The following is a 12,609-nucleotide window of genomic DNA, read 5'->3' on the forward strand; positions in this document are numbered from 1 at the left end:
CCCAGTTTGGTCATTTGCAAGCTGAGCTGCTGTGTTTTTAAGATTGATTTATTTATGCATACAAGCACTGAGGTATAGGCCAGAGGTGCAGGGAGGTGAGAGGATTCACCACAGTGGAGAACAGGCAGAATGACTGAAACACACTGCTGAGGGGAGCAGTGGGAAGACAGGAACTGTGCTGTGCCATGTGGGCCAGCTCCCTGTGGGGAATCAAACCCAGCTGCAGTGGCTGGGGATAGTTTCATGTGCTGTCTTTAACCCCTGCATCACCAGGGAGAGTCCAGGACTTTCCGCTTTTACTTCTCCGATTGTATTCTACTTGAATTGTTAAAATGGGCAAGCGTTTTACACTTGTATACACATGGACACATGGAAGTTGGAGCAAAAATCAGCTTGAGTAAGGCAGCAGCCATTCTACCAGACAGAAGCTCCCAGGAGCTGTCCGGATTTAAAATCTTTTATAGTCGAAAGCACAAACAAGTATATTAGGCAAAAATGGTGAGATCTTTCAGGCAAGACTCCCTAGTCCCCTAGTCCAGTCACTGCTGGACTTCTTGGATGTACCTGGGGTACATGCGCCCTCATTGCCAGGCAGGACAGAGGCACATAAGTGCATTTTAAGTATGACTAAGAGGAATTAGAGAGCTGGAAACCACTGACAACAGCTCCAAATGCTGTTCAGAGGGCACAGACCCAGATGCACTCTCTTTCCCTCTTCCTATCCAGCTTGGTCCCTGTTCCCAGCCATGAACTTGTGACCACCCCCAGTCCTCCTTCCTCTTATTCAGCTTATCATCTTCAGACTTTCTGGAGACTCAAGAGATATTCAAAACAAACCTATGCACCTATGTGCTCCTTCTATTAGTTTACCCAGATTAACCACAGGCTCTGTGTCAGATGACAGACCTTTTGCTGGAATTGAGGAAATCCCAAATGTAGCTGCCTGTGCAGCTTTGTTACTAGCCAGGCTTACAGGTACATTGATTGAGATCAGCTCTCTTCGTCCTCCCTGTCTGGTATTTCAGATGGTAATTTTTTCATTATTATAATAGTTTATTTTTATGTCATTTTGTGACTTTTTCCATCTCAGTTGTACTCCCCATGGGCTTCCCATCACCAAATCAATCACCCGTGTGCCATCACCATAGTCCCGTGCACAACCCCCCCACCCCCATTTTTTATCCCATTCCCCACTCCACCCCCATAAAATGTCTCTGGTATGTAGCTGTTCATCATTATTCCCCCACCCTCCCTTTATGCTGCTGCTATGAGTGAAACCTCAGATGCTAATTTTACAACTTTCTTCTTTGCTGCTGTAACACTGCCACATCAAGTTTTTTCAAGGAATTCTTCTTAGGCAGCCCTGTATAGGGGCTTTGGTTCTTCCTCTGCTTCATTTCCTTATACCTGGAAGCTGTTGATGAGATCTTGTCTTCCTTCTGTCCCCACACCCCAGGCAACATGTTCCTGCTCTAGTCAAGCTTTATGGAGAACCACTGGCACCTTCTTGCCCAACCACTCCACTAGGTGCTAAGGTTTGATTTAAATGAGTCACAATTTTATCTTTACTTATTTATGCATACAGAACTGGGGGTACAGGCCATAGGTGGGTGCTGGGGGGGGTGAGAGAATTCACCAGAGACAAAGAGGGGAGCAGAACAGGCAGATCCGCTGAAATACACTGCCGAGGGTAGCAGAGGGGAGACGGGTGGGGTCTGCTGCCTCCTGTGGGTCAGCTCCGTGGCCAGGGATCGAACTCGGGCTGCAGTGGCTGTGATCGCTTCACGGTGCTGTGCTTAAATCCCTTTGCACCACCAGGGAGGCCCTATTTTCTTGTTAATTTGTAAGAGCTCTTTACATAGGGCATTTGTTTTCCAAACTGTAAAGAAGTCCCAGCCCAGAGTGTAGCTGCAGGCTAAGGGGTGAACCCTTAGGTTTCTTAGGTCTAATGGTGGGTATCGGCTCATGGGGAGAAAACCACCACGAAGTAGGAGCCCGCCGCAGCCCTATGGAGGCTCCCGCGCGACCCCAGCCGCAGCCGCCCGCCCCGCGCGCGCGGGCCGCGCAGTGCGCAGGAGCGGAAGCCGGGTCGCCCTTCCCCCAACCGCTTCCGGCCGCGGCAGAGTTCTCCCGCCTCCGCCGGCTCGTGGTCGTCCCGCCATGGCACTGTCGCGGGGGCTGCCTCGGGAGTTGGCCGAGGCCGTGGCCGGAGGCCGGGTGCTGGTGGTGGGTGCGGGCGGCATCGGTTGCGAGCTCCTCAAGAACCTGGTGCTCACCGGCTTCTCCCACATCGACCTGGTGAGGGCCGGGCGTGCGCGCGGGCTGAATGGCGGGCCGCGGGGCCGGGGCCGGGGCCGGGAGTTCGGGAGCCGAGTTGGGGGCGGGCCGAGAGCCCCGGGGGTGGCCGCCCACCCGGAGGGAGCTGGTGGGCGCGGCCCGGTGGGCCTCGCCGCTTGCGGGGCCGGCTGCGGGCGCGGGGAGGCCTCGAGCCGGGGTCTTCCGGGCGTCCCGCGGCGGGGCCGCCCCCTGCCTCCCGGGCAGCGCGGGTCGTGGTGGCTTTGGGCTGTGGACGAGAGTGAGCGTCTTCGCGCTTCGGAGCAGTTCTCCGGCCCTCCTGGGACGCTGGAGGTGCTCGGTAGAGTCCCTGTGGGTGGTCAGTCCGCGGCACCCCTTAACTCAGTGAGGGTCCAGAGTGGAGGGTGGCGGCATCGCGGCCGCGCCGCCCAGCCACCGGAGGTTGCGGGCGCTCTTTGCACCCAGCTTTGCTTGCAACGGGGGGAAGGCAGTGGCGTGGGCTTTAGGAACTTTTCCTGTGGTCACGGAGCGAGGAGCCGCACCCCTTGGGGCGCTGCGTGGCTGTCATCGCTCCCACTGTGACTTCCCTCGTCCACTCTCCTTATTCCAAACTCAAGATGCCGGCTCGGGTTTTAACTTAACCACCGTGGGCTGTCTGGGAGCTACTGTGATTTTTAAATCACGTATTTGTCGGCTTCTTAGAAAGGGGAGAGGATAACGTGTGGAACTTGGATGTGAGTTTCAAGTGCGGTCGGAACATGCAAAAAAAAAGTTTTTTCATGAACAAAAAGTGTTGGCTGAACTCACATAAGTGACTGGGGGACGGGAGGGGAATCTATTTTTTTCCCTTTGACTTTTTTTAGGGTTCGCCTCCCCATCCATATTCTGTACCACAAATCCCCCAAATAGAGTTGTGCCTTAGTGGCTAAGCGCTAATACTTGTTGAAAAGAATCGTTTTGTGATATGGAAACCATGAAACGTGGGGGGAGGTGCCTGCCTTTTAAATTTAAATTTTTAGATAATTTAGAAAGTACAGATAAATATTTCAGTGGTTATATGTCTAATTTTTACATATTATGCCCAGTCACTAACTGACAATTAGAACATGTGATTACTCTTCATACAATTTTATTGAAAAGAATTGAAAGTGACTTGTTATTCCGCCCTCACATTTATTTTAAGCAGTAATTAGAATAACAAAAAAGATAAACCCGCTGCTAGAGGAAATTTAAAATGTGACGCTTTTTAAACCTTTTAGAAGTTCCCCTTCACAGTCCTCAGGTAAATTGTAAATGAGTTTGTGTATGGGTGAAGACTTGAATCAAAGAAAGCAGCAAAAAAATCAAATCTGAGTTTTGGTTTTTTTGTTTTATTTTTTAAAGACATTTTATTTATGCTTACAAGAACTGGGGAGACCTCTGGGGTCCAGCAGTGGGGTAGAGTGGTTGAGAGGACTTACCAGAGTGGGGAGCGGCACAGGTGGATCTACTGAAATCCACTGCTGAGGGGAGCAGCAGGTGAGATAGGAGAGGTCTGCTGCACCATGTGGATCACTTCCTAGTTGGGGGTTGTCCTGCCTCAGTGGCTGGCGACAGCTTGATAGTGCTGTCTTAATCTCTGAGGTACCAGGGAGACCTGCAAACAATATTTTCATAAAGTATTTTATAATTTTTTGGAAAAGTTAATTTTTTAAAAGATTTATTTATGCATACAAGAACTGGGGTATGGGCCAGAGGTGTGGATTTGGGGAGGTGAGAGATTTCACCAGAGACAGAGTTGGGAATAGAACAGGCGGATATACCTAAAACTACTGCTGAGGGGAGCAGTGGGTGGATCAGGAGAGGTCTGCTGCGCCATGTGGGTCAGCTCAGGCCTGGGGATCGAGCTTGTGCTGCAGTGGCTATGGAGAGATTAGTAGTTTGTGTTTTAACCTGTTGTGCCACCAGGGAGGCCCACTTGTTTTTTGTTTTGTTTTGTTTTTTAATGTATTAAATTACTTTTATCTATTCAACAATTTTTATATGATTGGTCTGAAAAGCATTATCTCAACTACAAGTTCTGGGTTTTGGGTGCTGAGGATATTGATATTGTTTAAACATACCAGAAAATTTGTAATTTATATGAGGTTTGTGCATTTGTAGATTGATCTGGATACTATTGATGTCAGCAACCTCAACAGGCAATTTTTGTTTCAGAAGAAACATGTTGGAAGATCAAAGGCCCAGGTAAATATATTCCTCATACCATTTCTATTCTGCACCACCACCCCCCCTTTTTTTTTTTTTGAAGATTTATTTTTATGTGTGCATACAAGAACTGAAGTGTAGACAGTTACAAGGAATGAGAGGGTTCACACCAGAGACAGAGTGGGGAGCAGAACAGGCAGATCCACTGAAATACACTGCTGTGGGGAGCAGCGGTTGAGACAGAAGAGGTCTGCTGTGCCTTGTTGGTCAGCTCCCTGGCCGTGGATCGAACTTATGCCATGGTGGCTGGTGATAGCTTGAGACTTTAACTCCAGTGCCACCAGGGAGGCGATCCCTATATTTCTTCCTTTTGATGGAACTTACTTTTTATGGTATCTGATTGATTGCAGGAGGGGGAGTATGAGTGGACCATCCTTTTTTTTTAGTTGGGGGATCATGAAGAATAAGAAGCTAGGCCTGGTCACAGACTCGTGTGTGTGTACATGTATGTACACACAGAGAAACAGAAGTGCTAGACCTAGTCCTGCACATGGCACGGAGTAGTTGAGTTCACAGTTGTTTACTTAGGCCGACTGGCGGTTCTGCATTCCACTGCTCTTACATTTGGGACAAGGGAAGCTACAGCCTGTGCTGTTGGCTGTTTCGAGAAGACTGTCCCCTGCAGATCTAGACACCCTGTCCTTTCTTTAGTTCCCTGTCTTGATGAGAGCTCTTAAAACATGTTTTTTCTTTTGTTGTTCATCCTAATCTTTTGGCAAACTTCCATTCTCTGTCGTTTTTAAAATTTGGGCTATCTTTGCTGGGAGTGTTTTCTTAAAACTTCCTAAGGTAAATCCTGTCTTCCTCTCATAACAATCTCTGCTCTCATCAATGGTCATATTTTGTAGTTACATCTATTTAGTTATTTTGTTATGTCACTTTTGCTTTAGCATTTCTTTGAATGAGCATGAGTCCTCTGTAGAAGATGCTAAGTTCAGTGTTTGCTGAGTGAATGATTGAGATTTGATCGCTCCGTTTTAGATTTTGTTGGAGCCTGCCATTTCTGTTGACGTCTGGGTGGTGGGGGAGCTCTTTGTTTATGTGCTCACGTGTATAGCCTGATCAATGGAGGTTTACTGTCTTTTTTTTTTTTTTTAAGGTTTTTAATGCATTATGTAAGCGAAACTGTAATATTGTCTATCATAAATTTACATGTAGAAATGTAGTGATTAGTAAGTTGTTGTTGCTTGTTTTTCCAGGTGGCCAAAGAAAGTGTGCTGCAGTTTTACCCGAAAGCAAACATCATAGCCTACCATGACAGCATCATGAAGTATGTTCTAATTAAGTCAAAAACTTAGGTTTACTGTGAATTTTTAAGCTTTTAAAGTATAAGATACTTTTATTAGTCAAATATGTAAGCTCTGAGTCATTCTGCTCTTTGAAATTTTTTCCTGAAATAATTAAATTGGTAGCTTGTGCCCACATGGTGACAATCCTTTGGCAATACTATATATTTGTGAGTTTGTATGACTAGAGTAATTTAGACATTTTAATGCATGCAATAAATAGCTTGCTTGGAAACTGGTAAAGGACATTGTTTCAAATAAAAAGATAGTTAAACTTTGAAAAATTATTATATGTTATGATTCAGACTTTTCTAAATATATCAGTCTCCCCTGGTTTTTTTTTTTTTTTTAGATTAATTTATTTCTGTGTAGAAGAGCTGGGGTACAGGCCAGAGATGTAAGGGGACAGTGAGAGGATTCACTAGAGACATAGTGGGGAGCAGAACTGGCAGATCGACAAAGCACACTGCTGAGGGGAGCAGTGGGCGAGACAGGAGAGGTCCGCCGTGCCATGTGGGTCACCTCCCTGGCCATCCTGGGAATCGAACTAGTGCTGCAGTGGCTGGCAACCACTTGATAGTGCTGTCTTTAACCCCGGCACTACTGTGGAGGACCTGTAACATTCTCATTTTCATGGATTTCCACTGTGACAGTTTTCTGCTTATAATACTGCTCCCAAAATAATTCATTCGTTGATACTACAGGAAATTTGATGGGCAGTCGTTTGGATAGTACACAAATAAAGAGTATTCTGAGTAAATAGATTTTGGAGGTGTTGGGACAAAGGAACTCAACATCAGTTATCTCCAGCCTTACTGTTTTCTAGTTTACCAATAAGTGATACTAAAAAGTGAGTGCTTATTTGAGTTCTGAAATTAGAGAAAGTCTTTTACTTACTTTCTCAGGGAGTTTGTATCTCCAGCATTTTTCTTCTCTGGATGTTTGTTCTATAAGTCTGCCTATAGCACTATAATCCTTTACTCTGTGTTGCTTTCCCAGTGTTCTAAAAGTAGGGGCCCTAGGGGCCTGAACTCTGCCTGATCTTGACCATGTGAGGTGAAGCCAGAGGCCAGGCAGATCCTGGGAACGTGTTCTTTGTGTGTTCCCAGGCACTCGCTGCCTTGTCCCCCCGGTGGGGCTGTTGAACCCATGCCATTTGTCTGCCGCTTTGCCAGTTCGAGAGCCTGCACTTGTGCCCCGAGTAACTAGCCAAAACAGATGCTTGGGCAGGCATAGGAATTCGGGGAAATGATTTCCTTCAGATCTGCTCATGGTTTTAAAAAGTCTGTCGAGATGGTAAAGGCCCTAATGCATTTATTTTACACTGCCAGTACTTTCACATGCTTTCTAGGATCATGTATTATACTGTCCGTTGTTTCAGTGACCTGTGTTTTATTTTGTAGCCCAGACTATAATGTGGAGTTTTTTCGACAGTTTATACTGGTGATGAATGCTCTAGATAACAGAGGTGAGATTATTTTAATACTTTTAATTTCTAAGTATTTCCTTTGCCCCATAACAAAGTTGTTCTGTATTTTTGTAGCTTAGTATATCCTTATGAATAAGTTCTTAAAAGACCTACAATGAAGTCAAATCAGGTTTTAAAGTGCTGGTTGGTGTCACTTTTACTAGGCAGGAGTTTAGCTGTCACATACATATACTGCTGTTCTATCAAAGGATGTGAATGTGGGGAAGCTGAAGTCACCAGGTGTGTGTGTGTGACTTCAGACTGTCTCTGCACATAAACATTGTGTGACTCCTTATATGTGGAGTTTTAAGAACTATCAGTGCTCAGATGACATCCAAGAACAGTTACAACTGGGACCTGAGCTTGTTTTCAAAGCACACTAGATGGTTCTATCCTGTAATGAGGGCTAAAAACTGCTGTTTTGGGAATGAGACAGCAAGATGCCAAAGTTAGTTTAGAAACCATGACCCCTGATTAATTTTAGGAAGATTGGACCAGAAGGTAGCAAACTGTTCTAGGTGAATACAGGTTACAATATTTTAGCTTTTCACAGTGTGGGGTGCCCTTTCATGTGTGCAGGTATTGTGAAGTGATCATTGTTGATAAATCTGTTCGGTATATGCAATGTAGGGGGTGAAAATAACTTCCTATTTCTTGCCTGTAACTACTCCCACCTGTAAAAATAACATCTGTCAAGTGAATTTGTAATAGTTTAGACCAGAAATACCAAAAGCAAAAAATAGGAGGAAGCATCAGATTAACTCCTTCAACTTGCTTTTATTTCCCCAGCCTTAAATTGCTTTAATAGTTCCCAGTATGCCACACTATTCACTTTCATGTACTACCTGATAATAATACAAGGATAATAGCAAGTTAAAAACTCAGGACATTGAACAATTTTAGTCAGGGTAGGGAGGCACTGTAATAGTAGAGGAAAATGACACTTTGGAATTTGAATGCTTTATATAGAGGGATGCTTTTCCTAGAGTGCATTTGTGACATAAATTCCTTGTGCTTGAAATCTTAACTCTAGTGACTCTAAAATATCTTAAACAGTTGTATCATTCCACTCATAGCTATACAAACTGCCTGTTAAATAAAAACATTAAGAACTAATGTGGGTAGTGTCCTAATTAAATGTAACTGGTCTCTGGGATTTTTTATTTTTTAAGTTTACTTATTTATACATATAAGAACTGGGGTGGAGGCCAGCGGTGCATGGCGGGTGGAGTGGGTAGGATTTACCAGAGACAGCGCATGAGAGAGGAGAGGTCTGCTGTACCTTGTGGGTCTGCTCCCTGGCCGGGATCAGACTTTCGCTGCTATGGCTAAGAATAGCTTCATAGTGCTTTAGTCCCTTGTGCTACCAGGGAGGCCTTTCTGGGGGTATACAGGCCAGAGGTGCAGGAGGTGAGAGGATTTACCAGAGACAGAGTGGGGAATAGAACAGGCAGATTGACTGAGTACTGCTGAGGGGAGCAATGGGCAGGTCAGTAGAGATCTGCCAGGCCATGTGGGTCACTCACTGCTGTGGCTGCGATAGCTTCATAGTGCTGTGCTTTAAACTTGTTGCGCCACCAGGGAGGGCCCTCTGGGAGTTTTTATGCTTGCATTTTTTTCTTTTAATCAACTTCCACTAATGTATTTTTCTTCCAGCTGCCCGCAACCATGTTAATAGGATGTGTCTGGCAGCTGATGTCCCTCTTATTGAAAGTGGAACTGCTGGTTATCTTGGGCAAGTAACTACTATCAAAAAGGTAACGTTATTAAAATTGTTTTTTTTTTTTCCCAAATACTTATTTGGGTTCACAAAGGGGCAGAAATTTTGGATTTATTTCATATGAACTTGTTGGAATCTAAAATATAAAGCTTTTTGTGCCCCTGTAAAACCGAGGAGACTATAAAGCTACCCCAAAATAGCAGATATCTTTTGTTCTTTGCTGCTTTGCTTCATTTAGCTTTTGTGTTAAAATCCTCGGACTTGTTGGTGTGCTGTGCCTTCTAATAGTTGATAGGTAATGAGCCAGGTTTTTGAAATCACTAGAAGTGTCTGGAATATGTATTCAGACAGATTGAGGGCCCTCCCTGGTGGTGCAGCAGGTTGGAGTGTAGTGCCATGAAGCTAACCATAGCCACTTCAGAGTTCAATCCCTGTCAGGGAGCTGACACACATGGCACAACAAACCTTTCCTATCTCCCCCCTGCTCCCCTCAGTAGTGTACTTTATCAGTCTGCCTGTTCTGCTCCCCACTCTGTCTCTGGTGAATCCTCACTGCCTCTGCATCTTTGGCCTACACCTCAGTTCTGTGTGCATAAATAAACTTAAAAAGAAAAAAGTCAGATTGAGAATTGCTGAGGTAGAGGATATTTATATGATCGCTTTGAAAAATTGTCTCATGTGCTATCTAAACTTCTTCCTGTATTTCCTTAACTGTAACTTTTAAGATTTATTTTCATTTATTTATTTAAAGATTTATTTATGCATACAAGAGCTGGGGTGTATGCCAGAGGTGGTAGACGGAGGTTAGAGGACTCACCAGAGGCAGAGTGGGGAGCAGCACAGGTGGATGTACTAAAACAAACTGCTGAGGGGCGCAGCGGGCAGGACAGGGAGACATCTGCTGCATTATGTGGGTCAGCTCCTTGGCGCAGGGGTCGGGATGGAACTCAGGCCACAGTGGCCACAGTGGCGATAGCTTGGCGATAGCTTGATAGCGCTGAGGCTTTAACCCTGATCCACCAGGGAGGGCCCCCCAAAATTAATGACTTTAATTAATTTAAATTTTGGATGGTATAATTATAAGAACAGAAATCACTGAGTTTCATAACTTGAAAGTTTTTTTTTTCTTTTTGAAGTGACCAAGGTAAACTTGTCATTGATAATCAGTTGCAGTCAAATTTTCATTTGGCTAGGTATAAATATTTACTAGGATCAGTGTTAAGAGTTTTGGCTTAGCTTTAGCTGTGACTATGCTTGACAGAGTTAGCGGTTATGTTAAGATCCTTATCTATAAAATGGGGAGGTTAAACATTTCCTTGACAATGCAGTAGGAATGTGGATGGATGATTGCTGTTATCCTACAATTTTGAGAAACTACAGTCACGGGATGCATATTTTTCTCATGTTTTGACTTTGCAGGGAGTCACGGAATGCTATGAATGCCATCCCAAACCGACCCAGAGAACTTTTCCGGGCTGTACAATTCGTAACACACCTTCAGAACCTATACATTGTATTGTTTGGGCAAAGTACTTGTTCAAGTAAGTGTACATTTGCATACATACATTACATATATATAGAGAGAGAGAGAGAGCATGCGACATATACACTTCTGGGGATATTTTCATTACTGATGATGGAAAATGCAATCACTTTTATTCGACTATTTTGGAGCTACAGTGCTTATGATGAATATTGAAATGAAACTTTAGTAGCTTCTAGTGGTATTTCTTGTATATTACAGAAAACTGAATATAGTCCAGAGTTCCAAAACCCAGGGTCCTGTTATTAAATAAGACACATAACAGTGAACCAATTCTTTTTTTAAGATTTATTCATTTATGCATATAGAACTGGGGTACAGTCTAGAGGTACAGAGGCTGAAAGGGCTCATCAGATAGAGTGGGGAGCAGAACAGGCAGATTGAGTGAAACACATTGCTGAACATTCATGGGGGGACCACCCTAGTGGTGCAAGGAGTTAAGTAGCACTATGAAGCTATCCACCACCACTGCAGCACGAGTTGAGTCCCCAGCCAAGAAGCTCACCCATATGGTGCGACAGACTTTGTGTTCCCCTCAGCAGTGTATTTCAGTCATTCCTCCTCCATTTATGCATATAAGAACTGGGGTACAGTCTAGAGGTACAGAGGCTGAAAGGGTTCATCAGACAGTAGGGAGCAGAACTGGCATATTGAGAAAGTATACTGCTGAGGGGAGTAGTGGGCAAGACAGGAGAGGTCTATAATGCTATGTGGGTCACCCTGGCCAGGGATCAAATTGCTGAAGTAGCTGCAGCTAGCTTCATAGTGCTGTGCTTTAACCTGTTGCTCTACCAGGGAGGGCCTTCCCGGTCTCCTGTCAGAGATTTTAACAGAAATGTGCAGGGTCAATGTGACAAGAATGAGTACAGGTCTACTCTTACGTAGTTTTGTTTGTGTTGTGGTTGAAATTATCTTGAGCAGTCTGAATAGATTACCATGATGCTTTTAAGATTATGGAGTGTCATTTTTCAAGTCTTTATTCTTCATCCTTACTAATGACTTGGAATGCTCTGAATTAGTTGTTTGTGAGGAAAGTAAGAAAAGCACACATATTTCCAGAACATTGTTCTACATAAATATTTACTGCTCTTGTATTATAGCCAGTTGTTTGGGGAAGAAGATGCTGATCAAGAAGTGTCTCCTGACAGAGCTGACCCTGAAGCTTCCTGTGAGTAAACTATTATACATGTTTTCTTATTTATTAGCAAGCACTGCCTTTATTTTGCTAATTTAATATTCATGGCTTAAGAGAAAAGGATTTCTATTATGTGCTAGGTAATAGGTTAAGCACTTACAATGAATTGTTTGTCTTTAATGCAATGTATTTTAAAAATGGGTAATCCTGTTTTCTGATGAGGAAATCAAGGTGCAGGAAATGTCACAAATCTCGTAGTTCTGGGAGCTATTCCCAGACTTGATTCCTGGCCTCTACTTGGAACTGCTCTACATATGGCCTGCAGAAACCAAGGTAGAAAAAGATGAAGTATTTTTCTTTCTTTAACTTAGATTGTAACCTGAGCAGTGTCTTGGGTAAGAACTTAGATCTGTGTTTATTAGAGTTGAAAGTAAAATGGTACTTGTTTTGTAGGGGAACCAATGGAAGCTGAAGCCAGAGCCAGAGCATCTAGTGAAGATGGTGACATCAAACGTATCTCCACGAAGGAGTGGGCTAAATCAACCGGATATGACCCAGTCAAACTTTTCACTAAGGTTTGGTTTCCTTTCCTTACAATTACGGATTATAGGTAGCTTTTAGATGTGTGAAGTTGAATTAAGCTTGTAAAATAATTGAGTTCGTTTTAAAATATATGAAATTGAATTAGGCTAATGTTTTAGTATGTTTATTGAGGCAGGTTTTGAAATCTTACCACTTGTGCTTACATCAGCATAGCAGCTTCATAAGAGGTAAGCTCATAGGCTTGCTTATAAATACCCTTGGTTGTCTTTCCTTCCCTGGCTTGCGTTAGATGTCTTGGTTTTCCTTGTAGGAGGCCTTTGGTTTCTGCTGTTGTGTTTCTTTTGTTTGTTTTTGTTTTTTGTTTGTTTGTTT

At 43.9% G+C, this 12,609-nt stretch overlaps 1 protein-coding gene across 1 annotated transcript in view; it reads left to right on the forward strand.

The window, feature by feature from the left end:
• The first annotated feature begins 2,104 nt into the window (after positions 1–2,104).
• The window catches only part of UBA2 (ubiquitin-like modifier activating enzyme 2), a 26,685-nt gene continuing 16,180 nt past the window's right edge, over positions 2,105–12,609 (forward strand). Inside the window, exons 1-8 of the mRNA XM_004690544.2 lie at positions 2,105–2,298; positions 4,438–4,521; positions 5,742–5,812; positions 7,232–7,296; positions 8,953–9,053; positions 10,436–10,557; positions 11,660–11,727; positions 12,148–12,269. Coding sequence (XP_004690601.1) covers positions 2,161–2,298; positions 4,438–4,521; positions 5,742–5,812; positions 7,232–7,296; positions 8,953–9,053; positions 10,436–10,557; positions 11,660–11,727; positions 12,148–12,269 — 771 coding nt within the window. The 5' untranslated portion in view covers positions 2,105–2,160. The remainder of the gene's footprint in view (positions 2,299–4,437; positions 4,522–5,741; positions 5,813–7,231; positions 7,297–8,952; positions 9,054–10,435; positions 10,558–11,659; positions 11,728–12,147; positions 12,270–12,609) is intronic.

Source organism: Condylura cristata, unplaced genomic scaffold, assembly GCF_000260355.1.
Source record: "Condylura cristata isolate star-nosed mole 26May11 unplaced genomic scaffold, ConCri1.0 scaffold00028, whole genome shotgun sequence".
NCBI lineage: Eukaryota > Metazoa > Chordata > Mammalia > Eulipotyphla > Talpidae > Condylura > Condylura cristata.